At 42.0% G+C, this 24,762-nt stretch overlaps 1 protein-coding gene across 3 annotated transcripts in view; it reads left to right on the forward strand.

The window, feature by feature from the left end:
• The first annotated feature begins 1,358 nt into the window (after positions 1–1,358).
• Eea1 (early endosome antigen 1) overlaps positions 1,359–24,762 on the forward strand; it is a 103,112-nt gene continuing 79,708 nt past the window's right edge. For all 3 annotated transcript variants that reach the window (XM_021174057.2, XM_029482448.1, XM_029482447.1), the window contains exon 1: positions 1,359–1,623. In XM_021174057.2, the coding sequence (XP_021029716.1) occupies positions 1,600–1,623 (24 nt within the window). In that variant the 5' untranslated portion in view covers positions 1,359–1,599. The remainder of the gene's footprint in view (positions 1,624–24,762) is intronic.

Raw genomic sequence — 24,762 nt, forward strand, 5'->3', positions numbered from 1 at the left:
TGAGAGTTCATCAGATTCAGGGGGTTTTCTGGGTAGAAGAATTTTGAACCATGATTTTAAATTTCTCAAGAACAATAAACAGCACAAGCAATCTACACAATACAAAAATAGGACAAATTCTTGAATCTGGTAGCCCCCCACCCCCACAATCCTGACCGAACAGTGTCCTGGAGGCCCCACCGACTCAGAAACTGACACTGCATTTAGCTTTTCCACAAGTCCCTAGGTTTATTAGCTACAGATAGAGAAACCTTACCTGAGGTATTCAATGCCTCCCCCCGGCCCCCCCCCCCAATCTAGGCATACCCAGTTCCCAGCCTTTCTGACTGCTCTCTCAGCTCCCAGGTCACTAGGTACTGTCAGTATCCCAAGTCTCACCTTGTGCAGTTTAGTCATCTAGAACCTAGTAGAGGCCTCCCAAGCACTGGAACTGCCTGGGAGAGAAACACTTATAACAGAGCAACACCGAATGCACATTACAGAGTGTTTCTGGAGACAAAGAACACAGAAAACTCACATCCTAGCTGGCAGTTGCAGGAGGAAGCAAGCAAGTGGTTAAACAGAAGCCAAGGACATGAAGTTAGCTGGGGTATTTCTACCCCTTGCTTTTAGAACATAGGTGCTTTCCCACGGAAGGGCTAGTAAAGGTCTAAGTGTGTGTGAGTTTCAGCTTAAAACAAGGATGGCTCCAGCTGAAATAAGATGAAGAAACCTTTGCCCTGTCACAAAAGGATAAACCCAAACTTCTCTAGTTAATCCCAAACCCAGCCTCCTCCCATGTTTTATTGTTGCTCTGATTGCAATCAGAAGCAGGAAGGAAGCGGGTAACCTGGGTATGGAAAAGCAGGGGAAAGCCCAACACAGTTAAGTAAGCCTCGGTTTCTCGGGTCCACAATGGCTTGGAGTTTAGAGGTCGAATCAGCCTTTCCAGCCAAGAGGAGGATCCGGCTCGGGGTTGCCGCACTAAGAGCGCAAGCAAACTTCCATCCTAGGCTGGGGCTCGGCTGAAGGTAGCTCTGAAACCTGTTCTTCCATCCCCGGGTGGGGAACACCTCCAGGCGGGACCCGTGAGGTCCCCATGCATCTTTTCCATCAGAACACCAGGCAACCCTCGACATTCCCGAGCAGGGTCCAGCGCCCAGAGGTCCAAGCACTCGGCGGAAGAAGCCACGGCACCAGCTTCCTGCGGCCTGTCTCTCACACTAGCCCTGCTTCCGATTGGTCGAAGCCTCGGGCCGGCCCTCCTCCGGCCCCACCCTCCCCGCGGATGGACAGGCCGAGGAGGCGGGGCTGCAGCGGCTCCGCCCCTCGGCCCCGGGCGGGCGGGCCCGCCCATCTGTCAGTTACGGGGGCGGCCCGGCAGGCCGGCGCTCGCTGGCTCCCTCCTCGCTGGCTCTTGCTCGCGAGCCTCTCGCCGCCTGTGGGGAAGTCGGGGCCGCCAAAGCCGCGTCCATCGCCGCCTCTTCCCCGCCCTCCTCCCTCCCGGCTCGGCTGCCGGCCCCTCGCGCCCTCCAGTCGTGAGTAACCCGCATAAGGGCGCGGAGAGTCCCCGCGGCGGCGGCGGCGGCGGCGGTGACGGCGGCGGCGGCCGGCCAAACCATGTTTCGGAGGATCTTGCAGAGGGTAAGAGTGAAACCGTCCTTCCGGCAGCACGTGAGCGCGAGCGTCCGAGCCCGGCCGCCGGGCAGCCCGGGCTGGAGGGCGGGGGCGCTCGGAGCTCCGCTAGGCCCGGTGGCAGCGTGCGCCGAGGCCTGCTGGTCCTGCCGGAGCCGGGCTGCGGGTGGGGCGGGGCGCAGGCCGGAGCCCGGAGGGCCCCCAGGCTCGGCTCCCGCGCTCGGGGCTGTCACCACGGGCTGGAGGGTGTGGTGCCCGCGCGCGCCCCTCCCCGCTCCCGGCTCCGCGCCCGTGGGTGCTCGGCTGCGGGCGGCTGCGGGGCCCTTCCCTGCCCCAGCGTGCCACCACCTCCCCACGACGCGCACCTGCCTGTCTGCCTCCTTACTCATCTATCTGCACGGTACAGGAGGGTCATGGGAGACCCGGCCTAGTCCTGGGACTTGAAGACGCTGAACTGCCAAAGTCGGCGGAGAAGGAAGATATTACTCACTGTTGGAAAGTTTCTTTTAAGAATTACAAGTGCATTTTCCTCTCCAAGACCCAGAACCTCATTTTAGTTATCCAGAACTAAATGGCTCGAATGGCAGATACACTCCAGTTTAGTTTCCACCAGGGCTATCTCAATGTAAAATCTGGGAAATCTTGAGGGTTAAAAGGTAAGAGCGTTGGAAAGCCGTAGGTGTTTTGTTTAGGTACCAGTTCCTAGAATAACATAATTAAAATCGCTTCTAATAAGAGTTGCCTACTCAAGTGTTTTGGATAGCTTCCAATCGCTCCCTTCTGCGGCTGGTTAATGTAAAGAGATGTTACCTAGAGAGTAGGAGAATTAGTTCAAAGGACAAGAACTTAATGAATGTGTAGCATTTAGTTAAGAAATGTGCCAAGGAGGGTTGAGTCAGCCAGTACACAGGAAGGGAAGATTCTGTTTAGACAGCTTCTGTGAAACGTTGAAGTCATCTGGTCATACATCAGAGGAAAAATAGTTAACTTCTGCTCTGGCCCTCTGTGGGGACATTGGATTTTTTTTTTCCCTTTTTTCCTTTTGCAATCGTTTTTTGGTAGTTTTTTGAAATTTTGATAGAGCTGGACCTTGGTAGCAAGCAAGGGCATACCCTTTACTCTCCCCATCAGCTGCTTTGTTCAACAGCAAAGGCTTCTGTGCATGATTGATGGCTTGATTTGCTTAAGAGAACTGATTACCTTATCCTCAGATTACACGCGCACACGTGCATGCACCCCCCCCCCCACATACACACACATACAGTTATCCAAGAGAAAAGGAGTTTGTGGTTAGCTTTAAAGTTTATCAACAATGTTTTCTGATTTCGGAGTTGCTTCTGGTGGCTACAGTTTGGCTTTCAAAAAACATGGGTTTTTCAGTTTTGAAGACCTGGGGTTATGTGAAGATCATTCTTTGTATTGTTGTTTGTTTATCTGATCTAGAAGTTTCTGTCAAAATTAAAACATGGTATTTACAGTGGTTATTGCTGAAATATATTATTGAATCATCATATTTGAATACATCAGATTGACAAATGGGCTTTCCCAGTCTTGGAACTAGAGATACTTGTGAGCAAGTCGTTCGATCATAGGGGTGGCTTTGTGCATTTGTCAGTAGCTAAAGTCATCCATCCCTTCTATCGAGTAAATGATAAGCTACATTTCTTCTAATATTGTACCTGCTTCAGGCAACCAAAACTATCTCCAGACCAAATGTTCTCCAGGGGCTAAATTGCCCCTGGCTGAGATCCACCACGGTGTGTATATGGATATACATATACACATGTATATGGATATATGGATATATCTGTCCTTCAATAGGAAAGTTTGAAATGTCTCTCATAGTTAATGTTCTCGTCTACAGTGGAGATCTTCAGTGGGATCCATGTATAATGCTAGAAGCTATGGAATGGTTTTTAATAAGATGTAGCCCTCCCTTTAGAACTCACAACTTGGTTGGGGAGGTGAACATGAAAAAGTAATTACAGTGCTGTGCACTGGAAGAATGAGGAGTGCTCTGGGAGCTACTTTGGAGGAGGGTGTTAGGCAGTTATGATAAGCTTTGGGAAGGAGGACATATTTATAGCTTGAGCGGGAAGGACATGCCAGGAAGAGGGAATAGCATTTATAAAAGTATGGGGTCATAAAAGGAGCAAGGGATCCTTGGGGGAGATGAAGGGCTAAGTTTAAGAAGTGAGCCAGTATTCAGGGATGGGTGGGAGATGAGGCTACTCTAGTGGGGAGTGACCAAGATATGAGAGGACCTTGCATCTCTTTGAAGTGTTCAAGTTTGTCTTGTCCATGTGTCTGTTTTGAATGCTTAGCATTTAATAAGAGTATTTTGATGATGTTAAGGCTTGTGATTTATTTATATTACTAATTTAGATCCTATAATGTGTGTTTTTATTAACTCAACAGGTGGTTTTTGCTAACAGGCATAACGTGAATCTTTATTTTGTAACTGTCAATCCTTTTTTCCTTACCTTACCCTGTCAGCCTTATTTCTCAGCAGTGGTACTATGATACAAGATTAAAAGTACACATACTGATTTGGAGGGTTGCTTGAAGGGTCCATGCTTTTAACTGTATTTCACTTCTCTTACTATTCTGTTTTTAGATGATCCTTCATTTTGACTATTATAATTTTCTTCTGATTAGTATTTTTTAGATAACATTTTGAAAGAAGAAAAGGACATTGCATGTATAATCAATTCTGACTTCATCTTTGAACATTACTAATAAGTCCTTATGGTACTTCACAGATATTTTATTCTTCCTCTTCTTTTGTTAGCTTACTAAAAGAAAGGTGTTATTGAGGGTTAGAAATGTCTGGAAAATGGTAAAGGTGATTAAGACACCCTGATATGTATGTAAGGAATATTTTGATTAAGGTATAGCCTCATTGCATTTCTAGTCTGTGATAAACATCATGAACAAGGCAACTTATAAAAGAAGGTGTTTACTTTGTGTCTTATGGTTTCAGAAGTTAGAGTCCACGATGGTGGAATAAAGGCATGGCAGCAGGAACAGCTGAGAGCTCGCATCTTAATGCATAATTTGGAGGCATAGAGGGAGACACTGGGAATGACTTGAGACTTTTAAAACCTCAAAACCTGCTCTCCATGCCCCATACCTCCTCCAAAAAGGCCATACCTCCTAATCCTTCCCAAACAGTTCTATCAACCAGGGGCCAAGTATTCAAACCTATAGCTCTATGGGGCTCATTCTTTCTTCATAGATCCTTTGAGAAATACTTGAACTTAAGGCTCTCAGTGGCCAGAAAGATGATCAGCATTACTACAGTAGGCAGTTTGCAAACTTTGTGAGATTTCTTTCTTAAAGAACAGGGTATAATTTAAGAATATTAAGTTTTCTTTTGCTGATAAATATAAAATATTTCTAAGAAAGAATGTATTTAATTCAGAATGTAAATGGAAGGGCTGTTTTGCTGGTCACTTGGTTTATCTCTGGTCTTACAAATCAGAAAGTAGAAGGTAAATGAGATACCATGATTATTTATCTACATCAGTGAAGTTAGTCGATTCCAAAGACCACTAGAGACTAGAGCCAAATTAAAAAAAAATACTTATTTTACTTATTTTGGTTCAACTTGCATGTATGTATGTGTACCATGTTCATACCTGGTGCCAGTGAAGGCCAAATGAAGGAATTAGAGTTACAGGCAGTTGTAAACTGCCATGTAGGTTTAGCAATTGAACCCTGGTCCTCTCAAGATCAGCAAGTGCTTTTAACCACCAAACAATCTCTCCAGTTCCTATGGCCAAATTCCCAGTCCATTCTGTTTTCAAGGACTTTGCTTCCGCCTTCTCCTTACTGATCATTTTGTGTTAACCACACACTATGGAAGAGGCAGGAGAAATGTGAGACCCAATTTCTCTTTCAGGGACTGTCTTTGTGAAATGCTAAAGTAAATTATAGAGTCATTAAAGACTAATGTAAAGGTCACCTTGGAAATACTGTCTTTTAGGGGGTCGTGAAGAAGGCTCATGGTCAGGGAGAAAAAGTTTTATGGCAGGAGAGGCGTTATTATGATGTAAGCAATGATTTAGAAAGGGTGGTATTTCTCTCTCCTGCTGTTATTCTTCCTTAGAAGAAAACCTTTAACACGAAAACAGTAAGTAGCAGTCCTTATAACACTTGTTATGTGCTAGATACTCAAGACAGCAGTGAATAGGCACATAAGTTGCTTAAAACCAAATGTCTTAGAGATAGAGGTGTATTTAAAGCAGAAAGATACTAAGACAGAAGCTTGTAAAGTAATGTGAAATCCAACCCTGAGAGTTGATGTCTGGGTCAGTGTTGTCCAATGCAAACATGAGTCATTTGTAAGCCAAGAGTGGAAGTAGTCATATTTTAAAAAAGAGTTAAACAGTTTTCTGTAAGAAGTTGAAAGCATTCTTTTAAGCTAGTATATTTAAAATATTTAGATGTGAACCATCTAAAATTATTAAGACTTTGCATTTTTTGTTTTTAAGTCTTTGGAGTGTGCTTAACTCTAATGGTACACTTTAATTTGAGCTAACTGCATTTCAGCCATTCAGGGGTCTTGTGTAATTAGGGGCACTGTTTTGAAGAGAAAGGGTAGTTGCATATCAGTATACTAGATTTTTAACTTTTGCTTTGGGACAAATTTTGAACTTAGAAGAACTTGTGAGAATAAAGTAATATGAAGAGCACCTTTATAGTCTTTACTTTGTGATGGCTTGAATGAGAATGATTTCCATAGGCTAATACTTTTGAATGTTTGGTTCCCAGTTGGTGGACTGTTTGGGAAGGACTAGAAGGCGTGGCCTTGGGGGTGGCACTGGGGATGGGATTTGAGGTTTCAAAAGCCAACACCAATCTTAGTTTCTCTGCCTCCAGCTTGCTGATAAGATGTAATCTCAGCTATTGCTGAGTGGCATGCCTACTTGGCTGCCCTTGTGCCCTTACTGTGATGGTCATGGACTCACCCTCTAAAATTCTAAGCAAGCCCTGGATTAAATGCTTCTTTTAAAAGAAGAAATTGTCTTGCTGTGGTGGCTCTTTAAAGCACTACAATAGTAGCTAAGACAACCCATATCTGACTATTGCTAATATTTAACTTGATTTGCTTTAACATTTGTTACTTCTCTTACTTTTGTCTCCTCTAGTTTTTTCTTCTATTTTTTTTTTCCCTCAAGTCAGATGAGGCATGGCTTATCAACTCTGCTTCAATGAAGAAAAGAAATATTTCCTAATATTGATAATGTCTTTTGTAGTAATTCCCCTACTCTTGTTACAGATCTGGAGTAAGATTTTATGTCTTGATGGTTTAAAATGTTTCATTGTTGCATAACTTTGACCTCTTTCATTTAATTTTTACACTTACTTATTTGTAGGCCAGAGGTCAACTTGTGGGAATTGATTCTCCCCTTCCACCCATGTGGGTCCCAGGGATTGAACTCAGGTCATCAGGGTTGGTGGCAAGTGTCTTTACTACCAAGCCATCTTTGCTGGCTCTACTTTGATTTCTTTTAGTCTGGGTTATTACTCCATCCCCATCTTAGTTGGAACAAAATAATTTATAAAGAGAAATTTAGAGAATCCAGGTGGAGGGACATCTGGTGAAGGCTTTAGCTTTGTGCTGTCCCATGGCTGAAGTGAAGAAAGAATGAAAGAGTGAGGGAGGAAGGGGGAGACCATACATTTTGTAACAACTCATTCTCTTGCAATAATGACATCAATTCTGTTGATGAGGACAGAGCCCTCATGATGTATTGGCTTCACCTTCAGGTATTATACTGTAGTTGAAGTTTCTATGTGACCTTTGGTGAACACATTCAAGCCTTAGTACCTTCCTGCATGTGTTTCTTTTTCACGTTTCTTCTTTTTAAATTGGGTTGTCTACATGTTTACTTTACTGTTTGTGTTTAGATTACGTTTTTGCGTTGATTACATCTTGGAAAGGGAACTGTTGTGCTCAGGGATGTTGTGTCCCCAGGTTATCACTTTGGAGGTTCATGGTCTCTCTGTCACTCATAGGTCATCCTAATTTTAAAAAGTACTTATTTGCTATTAAGGCTCTAACTTAGGGGCAAACGAGCTACATTTCAAGCCTCAGGTGATTTTTAATTTAGATTATGTGTCCAAAATGTTGCTAGTTGTTTCTACTATATGACACTAATTATTCTTATTTTAAAACCAATAGGTAATTTGGAGGAGATACTTTAAGACTTTGAAAGTGTTATCCTAGTCAAAAGTTTCCCCTGGACTTAGCATGTATTGCTGGTTCTTGCATGATCTAGTCAAGTATGATGCTTACAAAATAATAGTTTTTCTCCTCCCCAGCTTACCCCACATTTGTCAGCTCTCCTTGCATTTTTGCCTCCTTTCTGCTTCCTTTTCTTTTCCTTTCTCTGTCTCCACCCTTGCTCCTCCTTTCTTTCTGACATGAACCATGATGCCAGCGGGAGTTTCTCAGATCAGCTGGGGGCTTAAGTTTGATGAGGTTATTACTAATTTATTGAAGTGAATTTTAAAGAGTAGTAACTATGGAATAGTTTTCTTTTTGTGTAGTTTTTGTTATATGTATGTGTACCAGATAGTTGAGTTTTTGTTTGTTTGTTGTTTGTTTGTTTTGAGACAAGCTCTTGGTCTGTAGTTCAGGGTGGTCTTAATCCTTCCTTCCATGTTCTTCTTTTCCTCTTCTTCCTCTGCATGTTTAGAATATAGAAGATATTAATATCTTCTTATATATTGATACGTTTTCTTATTAATATAAGAACAAAGTTTTCTCTTCTAATCCCAAATTAATCTCTTCTAATTTAGTTTATTTGAATTAAAGGTACAGTATGATTCAGTGATAAGAATGTGAACTCTGAGACTGAATCACCACCAAAGAGTGAGCATGGGCTCGCTTAGGTCCTCTGCCATGTGTAACAGATGAGCATCTTGGTCTTCATGGCATCCTCCAACAACAGGAATAGGGACTGTCCCCGAATCTGTTGTCTGTGAGTCCTGTTCCCCTAACTGGGCTACGTTGTCAGGCCTCAGTGGGAGAGGATGCACCTAGTCTTGCAGAGACTTGATATGCCACTGTGTTTGTGTGTGTGTGTGTGTGATACCTAGATGTCCCCTTCTCAAAGGAGAAGGGGAGGAAAGAATGGAGGAGGATCTTCATGAGGGGACACTGGAAGGAGAGAGGGTGCTGATATTGGGATGTCAAGTGAATAAATAAATAAATTTAATAATTAAAAAAGAATGTGAACTCTGAACCAGGACTTTGTGTGCAGTCTAGACAACATAGACAACATCTCAAGTATAATAAAAAAGTGTGTGTTGGGTGGGAGAGGGGATACTATGAGCTCTGATGTCAGTCTGCCGGGGTTGATATCTACCCTACACCTTAACTGCATGGTTTGGGGCAGGTTAACTGGATTTTTCTGAAATGTTTTGTACATATTAGCTGTTGCTAGAATATTGTTTTGTTGTTATAATTATACATTCCACAATTTTTTAGAAAACAGTAAACAATTGTTTTGTCTTGTAGCTTGCTTTGCCCCTACCAACATTAATTCTTTTAAATTGTGTTGGCTTTGGAAGGCTCGGTTCTAGGGAAGTGATGTGGTAACAGGAGCACTGCCATCATGAATTGGCTAATGCCTTTCTCAAGAGGCTAGACTGGGCAAAGCTTGTAGGCCCAGGCAGGAGGACTGTGTTTCAGCTCAGCCTGTGCTACAAAGTAAGTTAGAGAATAGCTCTGTGTTGTATAGTGTGAGCCTATATCAGAAACAGAAACAAAAAGCAGGAGCATGGGATTGGGATGTCAAATGAATGAATGAATGAATAAATAAATACATGCATACATACATACATTTAATAATAATAAAAAGAATGTGAACTCTGAATCAGGACTTAGGGTGAGCCTGGAGTTTCCCTGCCTGTAGTGTTCTCGTGTGGTCTTTCTGCAGGCAGGTGGGCCCTTCTGCTGTTCTGGTACATGGTGGAATAGCAGGGGCGCTGACATCTTGTTCTTGGACTTACAGAATCTCAAGACAGATCCCAACCTCACTCTTTTTATTAAAGTATTTAGTGTATGTGTGTGTGTGTGTGTTATGAAGCATCACAACACATGTGGAGGTAACTTTGGGGAGTAGATTCTCTTTCTACCATGTGGGTTCCAGGATTGAACTCAGGTTATCAGACTTGGTAGCAGGCACACTTACTCTAGCCTCTGAGACATCTCTTTGTAACCCCAAACCCTTTTAAAAACAAATTACCCATACTCAAGTACATTAACAGAACATAGACTAAGATAGTGTCTTTTTTTTTTTTTTTTTTTTTTAATTTTAGATGATCAGTCAGGCCATTGGCGTTTGCGTAACATACTGTTAAATATTCACTCTTTGCTCTAACAACTCTGCCAAGGCTTACTGATAAAACCTGAGATGAAGAAATTGATTTTTAGTGGAGGAGAGTGGCAGTTTAGTAGTAACAAAGCAATGTGTGATAAGGGAGGATACTCAGAGGAAGGATTGGAAGCATGAGAGACAAAGTAATGACACGGTGCAGGAGTTAAGGTGACAGGGAGAGCAGTGGAGGTTGTTGAATCTTCCCGGAGATTTCTCTGAAGGGAGAGAATCAGGCTTTTCCAAGAGTCTAATATAGCCTAGCACAGAGTAGGAGTGTGTTCCTGCATGCAGATGGAAGTAGTGACAGCAGTTAGCCTGGGAACATGAATGAAGGGGCTTTAGTCTTAGACTAGTGTCTTAGTTAGGATTTTATTGCTGTGAAGAGACACCATGGCCAAGGCAACTCATATAGAGGCTAACATTTAATTGGGTCTGGCTTACAGTTTCAGAGGTTCAGTCCATTGTCTGAGGTGGGAAGCATGGCAGTGTGCAGGCAGACATGGGGCTAGAGAGCCAAGAATTCTACATCTTGATAAGAAGGCAGCCAGCAGGAGACTGTCTTCTGCTGGCAGCCATGAAGAGACTCTTCTGCACTGGGCAGAATTTGAGCACTAGGAGACCTCAAAACCTACCTCTACTGTGACACACTTCCTCTAACAAGGCTACAATTCCTCCAATGAGGCCACACCCCCTAAAAGTGCCACTTCTCATGGGCCAAGCATATTCAAACCACCACATTCCACTCCCTGGCCCCCATAGGACTGCTCAAACATGTGAGTCTATGGAGGCCATACCTAGCTATAGCATAATGCAAAAAACAATTACTCCAACTTCACAAGCTCTCATATAATCTATAGTGTCAACAATGTTTAGAACTCCAAAGTTCAAAGTCTTTTCTGAGATTCATGCCGTCTCTTAACTGTAATTCCCTATAAAATCAAACTCAAAAAGCAGATCATATACTTCCAACATCACAGAATATACATTACCATTCCAAAATGTCATAGTAAGGAAATACTGGACCAAAGCAGAAAACTACCTATGCAAATTCTGAACTCCGAATCTCCAGATCAGATGGCAAAGCACCTTTTAGATAGCCAACTTCTTTCATCTTTGATGACCGTAACAAACTTCTTTCTCTTAAGCTGGTTCCACTCCCTGTTAGCAGTGTTCCTTGGCAAGTATCCCATGGCTCTGGCATCTCTGACATCTTTGGGGTATCCAAGACAAATGGTGGCAAAATGCCTAAGAAAATTAACATAAAGGAGGAAAGATTTATTTTGGCCCACAATTTCAGAGGTGTAGGTCTTGTCAGTTGGCTCCATCACTGTGCATCATGGCAGAGATGGCTTATTGGAGCAGAGCTGCTTGTTTCACAGTGGCCAGTATGCAGAGAAAAAGAAAGAGTCAGAGACAGAAAAAGTCCAAGGCTAAGACATACCTGTCAAAGTATACCCTCAGCAACATATTTCCTTCAGTTAGGCTCTACCTCCTCATAAACCCTTCAGCTGTCAGTTAATCCATTGATAAAGTTAGTGAGTGAGACTTGATCTAATCACTTCTAAATACCACCACCAACTGAGGACAAAACGGTCTTTGCAAGACTGTCACATGAGTCTTTTTGCAAGACACTTCATATCCTGATCCATAAGTATGTCTATAGGAGATGTCTGTAAAATAATAAGTTTTTTTCCTCCTGGCCACTCAGTACCCAACAGTAATGATGCTGAGATTAATTATTTATTATTAATTGCCTAGGCCATAGCTTTGGCTCATTCCCAGACTAACTCATGCTTTTTTAACCCGTTCAAACTATTCTGTGTCTAGTTACCTCTCCTTCACTCTTGGCCTGCTTCTTCTTCCTTAGCATCTTCCTCAGCAATTCTGAATCTCACTTGAATCTCTCCTTTATAGCTTTCCTATTTCCCAGAATCCTCTCTTCTTGCCAATGCCCCACCTCCTGTTTCCTGCCTCAGCTCATTGGCCATCAGCTTGTTTTATTGACAGGTGATGCTTTTAAGAGATTCTCGATACAGATGTCTAACCTTTTAATTTTGCATACAGGACCTTAGTGCTCTGGCCCTTCATATCACTTTGGACGTTCTCTCTGCTTACCTTTCTACACACAGAGGCCTGACCATTTCTCACTAATTATTTTTCTCACAACCTAGATGATTTCTCAGATATCCTCCCCCCTTTTTTTCCAGTCAAGTAATACAAGGAGTTATTTAGTTTTAGTTTTATTCTCCAAAAGCATCTCATAGTACTTAACTGTTATAGTAGAACAGTAATAATTTAACATTTGGGTTGCTACTTATGAGGGTAAGCGTGGTATAAACGTTTAGACTTCCTGATAGCCAGTTGGTGTATCTGGAACTTGAACATAGTACCTACTTCACATTCTTACATAGCACCAAGTGAAGTAATGTTTGTGATGTGCTCACCATGCTATCTAACATTTTGACAAATATTATGTAATTTTGGTTATATTATGCATCTTTAGTGAATACATTTCTCCTTTCCTTCCCATCCCTCATTTTCTTCTCTCCAACTTTATTCATTTCTTCTTCTTTCCTTCATGGTTACATAGCCCAGTCTGGCTTTGTTCTTGAGGTCTTCCTGCTGTATCTACCTAAGTGCTAAATTGCAGATCACGCCAAGAATTACTGCACTGTTTTTGCAGTTTATTTATTCCATTTCTCCCCTCCTAAATTTTGGAGTACCTTAGTCTGGAGATTTTTGAATAGCTGAGATGATAGTTGAATAGGCAAAGGTTAGAAAGCAGGTCAAAGCATATTTGAGAGGAAGATGATCTGTGAACAGCTGGAATACATATCATATATTTTGGAGAGATGTGGATAGAAGTATTAGATGCGTATGACTGTTGAAGGGAAGTCAAGCTCCATAAGGACTGAGAAATGCTACTGAGATACTTACATTCAGGCACTTTCAAAAGAATCTTAAAGTTGGCTAATAAATGAATAAGGAAATAGAAACAAGCCGCACAGACTAGTAGTCCTCTAAGTGTGGAGGAAAGGAAGTGCAGAGTAATGACCTATTACATCATGGTAATTACCTGTCATCTTTAAAGCATGTTTTAGCATCTTTTATTTGATATTTACTAAAAAGCTTTAATTTAAAAGAATTTTAGAATGGGTTTTATATGTGTGTGTGTCTGTCTGTGTATGTCTGTGTGTGTATTTGTCTGTGTGAATGTATGGGCTCATATGTGCATGTGTAGCTGTGAGATCCAGAGGAGGGTTTTGGATCTCTTGGAGCTCCAGTTGCAACTGTTTGTGAGCTGCTCAGCTTGAGTGCTGGGATATGAACTCCAGTCTTCATGATTGAGCAACTAGTGCTTTTAACTGCTGAGTCATTTCTTTAGCTGTTCTACTTTGTTTTTAATTTTTAAATCTGTCTTTATCTACTATCATCTCTCTATCTATGTATCTATCTATCTATGAATGAGAGGGAGAGCAAGTGCATGCATGTGAATGAGCTGTGGTATGCATATGGAGGTCAGAGGACAACTTGGAGTCAGTGATCTTCTACCATGTGTTCTAGGGATCAAACTCAGATCGGCAGGCTTGGTGGCAAGTGACTACTCACTGAGCCATACTTCTGGCTCACCTTGTTTTAAAAAATTATTAACTATGATGGTTAGTATTGTCAACTGGGCACATAGGAGGAAAGCCTTCTAGAACAGCTTTGAGGAATTGTTTGGATTAAGGTTAGCCTTTGAGAATGTCTACAGGGGATTGTCTTGATTAAGTAAATTGATGTGGAAATTTAATTGATTAAGTAAATTAATTGTGGGTCGAATTGTTCACGGGGTACGGGATCCTGGACTGTATAAAATGAAGAGGGCAAATGGAGCTCTAGTGTGCATGGTTAATTTTACACCATTCATACCAGGAGATGTAAGGTGCAATTCAGTAAAAAGTCAGATACCTTTCTCATTGCAGTTTTTAATATCAAGCCATGCTTAAGTATTATATAAGTGCAAATGTGTAAGTTTTCCAGGGTCTCCAGTGGTACTTTATTTGAGCTCTCATAAGTAAATAATATTTTAAAGTATTTTAAGGATTTATAGCTTTATACCATTGTACAGGTTGGTTTTGTATGTCAACTTGACACAACCTAGACTCATCAGAGAGGAAGTAGTCTCAGGTGAGGAAATGCCTCTGTGAGATCCAGCTGTAGGGCATTTTTTCAATTAGTTGTCAATGGGGAGGGCCCAGCCCTTGGTGGGTGGGGCCATCTCTGTGCTGGTAGTCCTGGGTTCTATAAGAAAGCAGGTTGAGCAAGCCTTGATGAACTAGTCAGTAAGCAGCTCTCTTCCATGGCTTCTGCAGTGCTCTTGCCTCCAGGATCCTGCCCTATTTGAGTTCCTGTCCTGACTTCCTTCAATAGAAGTAGAAGTCAAATAAATCCCTTTATCCCCAACTTGTGTTTTGGTTATGGTGTTTTTGTTGAAGCAGTAGAAACCTTAATTACGGTAGCCATTCTGTGCCAAAATACATTTAAGTGTTAGGTCTTATTATTAACTAAAAACAAAATAAAAACAAATATTAAAAACAAAATAAAAACAAATCCCAGACTCTCACTTTGTAGCCTAAGGTGATTTGGAACTCACCATGTTGTCCAAAGTAGCTTCAAATTCCCAGCAACTCTGAGTCCTGGGAGTATAGCTGTGAGCCCTCATACTGGTTGCTAAAATTATTTTAAATAATAAATCTATACTTTTCATTTTGACAATAAGTGATAGGAATCAAGAAAAATTGAAAACTTCAAAAACTTTAGAAGTAGTACAGGGATGTGATATAGAGCATGCTTAATATTTAAGACTCAAATATTGAAGCCAACTGGCGTCTCAGCCCTGCTTATTATTGTGTTTGCAATTTTCATTTTCTTTGGGGAGTCAATACTTTGCTTCTACTGTGTTTCAGGGATTGAACTCAGGTCAGCAAGCTGGCAGCAAGCATCTTTAACAACTGAATTATCATCCCTTTGGCCCTGTATTTGTGATCTTAACAACTAAACATTTCCCCACTGATGAAGTGAGACCCGCCCTTTGTTTTTACTCAGCATTGTGAGGACGCAGTGATGTAAGAGTATTTGGAGCTGCGATTGCTAGAGCCGCAGTATGTTAGCTGTTGTTAGCTTAATACAAAATACCCCCTTGGGGCAAGTACCCCTGACATTTATTTAGTATACAACAGTTTTTTATGTAAAACATTTTTGAAAATGTAAATGATCATAGAGGAAGTTGATATTCTGTGCAATGTAATAAAAATCTTGCTTCAAAGTTATTTTGATTTCATTCAGCTTTGATTTTAAGCTCAGAGAAAGCAGAGACATCACTTAATTCTGGTTCTAACTCTGCTACCAATATGGTATTAGAAAATTGCTCACCTTCTTTTTCCCTATCTGTCCAGTCAAGGTACTGCCTGGCAGATCTCTTAAGTAGTTTTCAGGCTAAAGGTTTTAGAAGAACTGCAATTTTTGCTGACCATTTGCAAATCTACAACATAGAAATTTTGATATGCTATATATAAAAATTTTGAAGTGTTTTGTTCTTTTTTGTCACCTTTGTTAAGAAAAAGCTACTGTCTTCGAAAAGCATGGATTCCGTGAGAAAATCTGATAGCTCATATCTGATGACTGTTGTAGCATTTGACTGTAGTAAGTTTCAGAAGATGTGGGCCTTCTTTTCTAACTGAGACTCCCCTTTCCCCAGTACAGCTTCCTATGGTATCCCATAGTAGTGTAACACCTGCCTCTCCATTTAGTGGCCCAGAGTTAAGGCTGTGAATGACTCCTAACTTCTCTTCCCTCCCTCCCTCGCCCTCCCCCCCCCCCTTAGTTCTTGGGTCTCTCAGAGCAAACAAAAGCAGCCCTCCAACCCTACAAGATTATATCCTCTTTCTGGGAGCAGCCTACATTTTGTTATTGGCAGATGTGAGGATACAGAGAAATAGCCCCTTGCTTTCTTTAGTGAGGGACTGATGTGAAGGACTGTCCCAGCTTTAGAACGTGGAAGGACTATATGCTGCAGCTGCCGATGCAGAGCTGTCACTCTTCAACACTCTTCAGCCTCCCCCTTTACCCAGTCGTGCTTCTTTCCTGGTGTACACAGGTGTTGCCCTTGAGATCACATCCTGATGAAGTTCTTGCGTGGAGAGTTCACTCCAAGTGCAGCTCCTTGGGAACAGGAATTATGACAGCCACTTACAGTTTTGGTAGATATTGATGTTATGAATTTTGTGTTCTATTTTTTGAATTTCATCTTTTCTTTTTTTTGGATACTAAGGATTAAACCCAGGGCCTCATGTAATTGAAGAAGGTGTCCACTGAGCATTGCACTCTTACACTGAAACTGACAGTCTATATATCTTTTATACAGGTGTCTGTAGCCAGTAGCTTAGAATGTGTTAGGTTATAAAGTATTGTGTAATAGTCTTCAGTTTCACAGGCTGAACTTTGAGTAGACACATGCATGTCATATTCTGAAAATTTGTGTGTGAGTGTGTGTGAACATGTGCAAATGCATGGGTGCCATGGTGTGCATGTACAGGTCAGAGGACAACTGGTAGGTGTTGGTTCTCATCTTTCATACCATTATGTGGATCTCAAGTATTGAACTCGGGTTGTTAGGTTTGGTGTCAAGTGCTTTTATTCTGTGAGCCATCTTGCTGGCTCCTTTAATCTTTTTTTTTTTTTAATTTTTAATTTTTTACTCCAGATTTTATTCCCCTCCTGGTTCACTCTCTGACTTTTCCACATCCCAGACCTCCTCCCAACACCCCTGTCTCCACGAGGATGTCCCCACTCCCACCCCACCAGACCTCTAAACTCCCTGGGGCCTCCAGTCTCTTGAGGGTTAGGTGCATCTTCTCTGACTGACCTGGCAGTCCTCTGCTGTGTGTGTGTTGGGGGCCTCATTTCAGCTGGTGTATGCTGCCTGGTTGGTGGTCCAGTGTATGAGAGATCTCGGGGTCCAGGTTAATTGAGACTGCTGGTCCTCCCTCCTACAGGGTCCCCTCTTCCTCAGCTTCTTCTAACTTTTCCCTAATTCAACCACAGAGGGCAGCAGCTTCTGTTCATTAGTTGAGTGATAAATGAAAGCAGGTCTTGGAGTCTGGAAGCAGGTGAAAGTATGAATTTCCTTGTGCAGCCCAGTGAGTGCAGAGACTTGGAGGCTGAAGCAGTAATGGAACCCTCTGCCCCTAGCCACTGAAGGGAGCTCCCTAAACAGGCCAGAAGCTTTAGGCTCAGGGACCGTCCTGCCGGCCAGGCTGTAAGAGAGTCTTCTTTCCTCTGATGAGCAGGAGTGGTGGAAGCTGAACTCTGCTTCTCCTGAGGAGTGGAGAAGTGTCTAGGGTGGGACTTCCTGCTGCAGCAGAGAGCTTGGCTTTCCTTCTTTTTCTCTCTTGGCCCCTGAATCAGTTCTGGCTCTGTAACTCTAGAAGGTCCAAATTTATGGCAGTACCAGGGTGCCTGCCAGGCCTTGTTTAGTTGAATGTGGGTATGCAAGTGTGAAAAAGTGGGATCAAACGGGAAAGAATTGTCAAACATGATGGGGGAGGGAAAGAACCCTGAGTTGTCCCAGAGTTTCTGAAAATTCACAAGCAAGCCCTGTGATTTTTGTCTCTGCAGAGGTAGAGACACCTGTTAGAAAGTTTTAAACTGTTCATAGTTGCTACAATGACTTTTGCTAGCTGTCTGTTGCTTCCCTGCAGGGAGAGGGAGAGGGAGGAGAGAGAGGTGAGAGGAGAAGGGAGAGGAGACAAGGGGAGGGGAAGGGGAGAAGAAGGCAGGGAAGGGGAGGGGAGAGGAGAGGGAGGATTGCACATGCACACACGTGTCTGTGTGCTTTGTGTGGTTGCTGGGACTGCACTGACATTTATCAGCACTCTGCTCTCTCGAGCTCATTTGCCCTCAGAACTTCAGCTTGCTAGTTATCAGAAAGCTATATGAGGGGGCACACACACACACACACACACACACCAGTCCTTGAATGTACATTTGTAGTCTTCTTGTGTCTCATTGGCTGTTATACTGTTAGCTGAAGCAAATTGCATGGACAGCCTAGAATTAATGAGAGAAAGGCTTACTATATTAGAGAGTTACAGGAACATTAAAACACAGATGAGATCCATTATCTACAACACCGCTCTCAGGTTAGTATTTTAAGTATATCACAGAGAAATATAAATAAAGTACATATTGGAATTTACAGAATAGAACTGTTTCTTTAAAAAAAATGTGCCTAAGTGTTTTGCCTGCATATATGTTTGTGCAATACATGCATGTATGGTTCTGTGAAGGCTAAAAGAAATCATCAGGTCCTATGCAAATGAAATTAAAAGACGGTTTTGAGCTGCCCTGTGAGCCCTCTTGAAGAGGTGCTTTTAACCACTGAGCCATCTCTCCACCCCTGGAAGTATTTTATCTAAAGGGGGAGAGTCAGAGGTTTTTTGATGTCATTTGAGTCAGAAAGACAAATTTCACCATCAATTGCATTTTAGAAATTTTCATCCCTTATATATCTATCAACTGAAAACTTTATATAAAGAGATTTGTAGCACTTGGGAGGCTGAGGCAGGAGTATCATGAATTTAAGGCCAATCTGGATTATGTAGTGAGATCGGCCTCAAAAAGGAACAAACAGAAATCCTTAAACCAAAAGCCAAACCAAAACAATGAAAAACACCTTTTACCAAATGTTAGAGCTGATTTTTTTCCCGAGTTTCACTGTATCCCAGGAAGACAGAACAAATAATTTTTCTTCATTAATTAATGTATTCACTTTACAACTCAGTCACAGCCCTCTTCCTTTCAGCACTTCCCTCCACAGTCTCCGGCCCCTCCCCTCTCTCCTCCCTATCTCTGAGAAGACAGAGCTCCCCCACCATACCAACCCACACTGACACACAGCCCAGTTAGGGAAACAGGATCCACAGGCAGGTAACAGAGTCAGGGACAGCCCTCACTCTAGTTGCCGGGGGACCCTCCTGAAGACCAAGCTGCACATTTGCTACATATGTACAGGGGCGGGCCAAGGTCCAGCCCATCTATGCTCTTTGGTTGGTGATTCAGTCTCTGGGAGCCCTCAAGGATAGAACAAATAATTCTTAATTACTAAATTTTGGATAAGAATTGGTATACTAACTTCTTGGTGCTGACCACTTATTTTGTTTTTCTATCCTTAAGAGAACTCATGAATTATTAAAATAGAATACTTTCTAAGAGTACCTCTAGATTCATATTGAAACTGGGGAAGAGTGAGAGTTTCCCACATATGCATCGTCTTCTCTATCATCAGCATTCCTGTGTAGCTGTACCTTCGCTACAACAGATGAACTTCTGTGCATTACTGTAATCTTAGAGTTTATAGTTTACATTTGGGTTCATTGCTGGTATTGTATGTTGCGTGTATGAATTCATGATGGTGTGTATCTACCATACTATCACATTGTAATGATTTGAATAAAAATGGCCCCCATAGGCCCATAGGGGTGGCACTATTAGGAGGTGTGGCCTTGTTGAGATAGGCATAGCTTTGTTGGGGTAAGTGTGTCACTAAGAAGTGGGGTTTGAGATCTCAGATGTTCAAGCCAGCCGTAATGTGACTCTTTTCTGCTGCCTTTGGATCCAGATGTAGAACTCTCAGCTACTCTCCAGCACCATGTCTGCAATGATAATAAGTATTAAACCTCTGAACCTGTAAGGCTTCCCAATTAAATGTGTCTGGGGGAGCAGAGAGTGGAGATTGTCTGTGGCAGCCTACCTGGCAGGTGTGGCCTGGGTTGAGCTGAGGAGTCTCCTGAGTTGGGTCCTGGGGCATAGCTGCAAGTGGGGGATGGGAGAGAGGGCTGGAGGAGGGGGTGGTCTGTGGGATCCACAGGGGTGGTAGGTAATGAGGAGTGGTGGCTGCAGGTGGTGCTCTGTTGCAGTACTAGGGGTGACCTTGAGGATTGTGTCTGGGGGACAAATAGGGCGGAGAAGGCCTGTGGACAGCCTACCTGGTCTTCTGGATATGAATTTTTAAACGGCATCCACAACAAAACATATTCAGATGCAATGTTATAAAGACGCAATGTTATAAAGTGACCATTACTTTTTGCTTTACACGTGCTTTTAATTTTATACTGGTGTCTCTTTATTTTTGTCTTAGTTACTTTTTTATTGCTATGAAGAAACACCATAGCCAAGTCAACTTATAAAAAGGGAACATTTAATTTAGGGGGTTGCTTAACAGTTTCAGAAGGTGCATGGCTATAGGCAGGCATGGCACTGCAGCGGTAGCTGAGACCTTCCATCTTATGCAAAAGTTGAATGCAGACACACACACACACACACACACAGCACACCTCCTAATCCTTATCAAATAGTTCTACAAACTAGGAACTGAACATTCAAACATATGAGACTATGAGGGCTATTTTCATTCAGACCACCACAGTTCTTACTATTAACAATTATATTTTTCCTAAAATACACATAAAAAGCTTTATAGTAACTGCTAATATTCTTGCTAAGATGAGTGAAAGTATTTTTTTTTTTATTTTTTATTTATTTATTTATTTTTGGCTTTTCGAGACAGGGTTTCTCTTTATAGCCCCGGCTGTCCTGGAACTCACTTTGTAGACCAGGCTGGCCTCAAACTCAGAAAACCTCCAGCCTCTGCCTCCCGAGTGCTGGGATTAAAGGCATGCGCCACCACACCCCGCTGAGTGAAAGTATTTTTCTGTATTCTTTTTAGTAGTTATTTCTATCCTTATACAGTATCTCATTAAGAATATATAGTTAAGCCTTATGTTCTTAAATACTGTTATTTTCTCTGTATTCTTCTGCTATTAACTTGATATTCGATTGTGCTTAGAAAATAAAAAATAAGTTGGAGTTGGAATTGTGGCTCAGTAGTAGAACACTTAGCTAGTATATGAAACACTAGTTTAAAGCCTCAGTATCTCAAGAAACAGAACAAAACAACCTTTCTCTTAAAAATCTATGAATAAAATAGACAGTTCCTGGTATCCAGGGATGGGTACAACCACCTGATTTCCTGCAAGTGAAGGCTGACAGGAGAGTGAGTTCAAGACAAGCCTGGACAACTTCATGAGACTTTATCTCAAGAAATTAGGTGGTAGCTATGTGTGTGGAGATAAACTCTAGTTGTTAAAGGGCTTGTGACAAGCATGAGGACCTGAGTTAAATTCCTATCAGCCATCTAAAAGCAGCAAGAATCTGTAATCCCACTTCTGGGGAAAGAGGGGTGAGGTGGAGTTAGGAGGGTTCCTGGAGCTCATTGGAGAGCCAGTCTAGCTGACGTATTGAGCTCCATGTTCAGTTAGAGAACCCGTGTCAGAAAGTAAGGTGGGGAAGGAGTGACATTGGCTTCTAGCTTCTCTACATACATGTGTACATGTACATTAGCACACACACACAAGACTTAGAGCCCTCCATCCTTGCCCTCCCCATCAGGCATACATAGTTATACACTTATCAAGAGGAAAATTATAAACAGCAAAACTACAATTAGTGAAAAATAAAATTTAGAAACGTAACATAATATACAATTTTTAATTTTCTGTCATTTAATATACAAGACACAGTGGCATTAATTAAATTCACATTGCCCACTGAATGTTGTGCTTCTTCTTTTTTTTTTTTTTGATGGTGGGAGGGGCCAGGTACAATGACTTCTCCTCCCCCTTAGAAGGAATCTGTCTACATGCCTCACTCTTGTGCACTCCTAAAACCTTCACTGAGGTAGAAGGCCCTTGAATTGTGGTTGGATTTATTTTTCATCCTCTGATGTGCATATTTGTTACTAACAAGTCTAGAGGGATTATTTCCTTCTTCTCACTTGGCCCAGTCAGCATAATGTTATCAATATAGTGGACCAGTGTGAAATTTTGTGGAAGCAACAGATGATCAAGATCCCTAAATTATGATACAAGGCTGGAAAGTTAATATACCTTTGATGTAAAACTGTAAAAGTATACTGTTGGCCTTGCCAACTGAAAGCATATTGCTTCTTTCTGATGGTTCTTATGGACAGGTACCTAAAAAAGCGCATTTGCTAGATTAATAGCTGTATACCATGTATCAGGGGCCATGCTAATCAAGTAAGGATAGCACAGCTGCAAATTGGAGTCACTGCTTGATTAACTTTTCAGTAGTCAGTTGTCATTCTCCATTCTTCATCTGTCTCCTGCACTGGCCAGGTAGGAGAGTTAAAGGAAGATGTGGTGGGAACCACCACCCCTTCATCTTTTAAGTCTTTGATGCTGGCAGTAATTTCTGCAATTCTTCTGGGGATTTGATATTGTCTTTGATTTACTATTTTCCCTGACAACTCCAGTAGCTCCTACTTTGGCTTTCCTACCTCAGTAGCCCTCACTCTACAGGTCAGGGAACCAATGTGGGAATTATGCCAACTTATAAGTATATCATCCCAATTGTATATTCTGGGACTGGGAAAATAACTAAAGGATGAGTTTGCGGACCCACTAGACCTGTGAGTTGGACATCAGCTAAAACTTCATTAGTCACCTCAACTCCACAAACCCCGACTTTAACTGGAGGCTGTAATGCTTCTTAGTGTCTCCTGGAATCAGCAGTGTCAGTTATGAACCAGTGCCCAGTAGACCCCAGAAAGTCTGGGTTTCCTTCCCCACAGTATACAGTTATGCTTGAAAAAGTCCCTAGATTCCTCTGGGGAAGGGTTAGAAAAAGACTAACAGTAAAACTCTGAGGTATATATTTTTTTTAAATCAAGATTCTTCCTCAGGGGGCCCGGGCAATCCCATCTTTCAATGGGTTCTTGAGCTGCAAACTGGCTCAAGTCTGTTCATGGGGCAAGATTCCCTCTTATGATCCAGTGTAGCCTTTCTTTCATTTGCTTGAGAATTTTGTTGTTGTTGTTGTTTATACAGATCAAACAAATGCAGTAGACTTCTTACCTATTTTATGCCTGGAAACACCATGACTGATTACCCAGTACCAAAGGTGCATATGTGTCATACACCATAAAATTCACTTTGCTTCTGCTGTCCCATTACAGTCAGGCATTGTGGACATTGCTTTGCCTATGCTGCCCATTGCAATAACTGTGATCACTTTGCCTAGTCAATTCTGTGCTATCACCTGACTTCTGCTACTCCAGGGTTCAATTAAACCCATGGCATTTAGTTCATCCAACTGAGCAGCAGCATCTCTGACTCTAAGGCCTGGCACAAGGAAAAGGGAGATGATAAAGCTCTTCACATGTGCTGGAGCCTTTCTTGCTATTGGCTTTTTCATGAAATTGTGTTATTCAGAATGTACCTTTTCACTTTATACCTATATGTCAAGCTTTTGACTCTTAATAGTAAGAAGGGAGTCACAGCAGTTACATGACATACTGTTGATGATGTATTTGCTGTTGTCTTAGGGTTTTATTGCTGTGAAGAGACACTAGGACCAGGACAACTCTCATAAAGGAAAATATTTAATAGTGCTGCCTTTTAGGTTCAAAGGTTCACAGGAAACATGGCAACAAACAATTAGACATGTTGCTGCAAAGGTGGCTGGAAGATCTACATAGAGATCTGTTGTCAGCAGGGGGGTGGAAAGAGACAGAGACAGACAGACAGAGAGACAGACAGAGAGAGAGAGACAGAGACAGAGAGACAGAGAGACAGAGAGAGAGACAGACTAGGCCTGGATTGAACATTTGAAACCTCAAATTCTATCTCGAGGGACACACTTCCTCCAACAAGGCCACACCAATCCAACAAGGTCATACCTCCCAATCCTTTCAAATAGTACCACTCTCATAGTGCATAAGAGTGGACTTAAGGGGACCGTTTTCATTCAGACTACCACACTGTGTATAGTACATGTCTTTTAAGCTTTTTGAATTTGTGAACTATTCTTAATTAGTTTTTTCTTTTTATTGATTTCTTTCATTTTCTATTTCTTTCCTGATTTCTTTCCTTCTCCCAACTTCAACCCTTTTTGAGTCAGGGTCTCACTGTGTAGACTTGGCTGGCCTGTATGTGAACACCAGGATGGACTTGAAGCCACAGAGATCTGTTTGCCTTTGCCTCCATAGTGTTGGTATTAGAGGCATGTGCCACTGCACCTAGCCTAATTAGTTTTTATGGTGGAATGATGAAGAAATTTAAGTAGCAAGATTATTGCTAAAAGTTTCATTTTCTAAGAGATTCTTATGCCATTTAATGTATTTTTTTTTAAAGATTTACTTACTTTATGTGTGGGAGTGTTTTGTTTGCATATATATGTGTGCACTATGTGTGTGTCTGGTGCTTGAGGGTGTCAGAGGTGGAGTCCAATCCCCTGAAACTAGTTACAGGCAGTGGTGAGCTGCCATGTGGCTGCTTGGAATTACACCTGGGTCCTGTGAAGGAGCAGAGGACTTGAGCTGTAAGTTTCTGATCTTTATAGAGCACTCAACCTCAGATGTGTTGCTACAGCCTAGGTTACTAATTCATTCATAAAGGTGGCCATCATGGCTTAGTCAGCCCCTAAAGATCCTAAATTTTTTTTTTTTTTTTTTTACAGACTTAACACGTTGTATTTAGGCATATATACATATATAGAAACTGCTTGTGGACGTTGTACATCGTGGTGCGGAGCCTAGTGCGCACCACGATGTACAACGTCCACAAGCAGTAGCGCCCCCCACTTCCCTACCCACCCATTCCCATTAAAGATCCTAAATTTTAACCCTATTATAAAC

Source organism: Mus caroli, chromosome 10 (assembly GCF_900094665.2).
Source record: "Mus caroli chromosome 10, CAROLI_EIJ_v1.1, whole genome shotgun sequence".
NCBI lineage: Eukaryota > Metazoa > Chordata > Mammalia > Rodentia > Muridae > Mus > Mus caroli.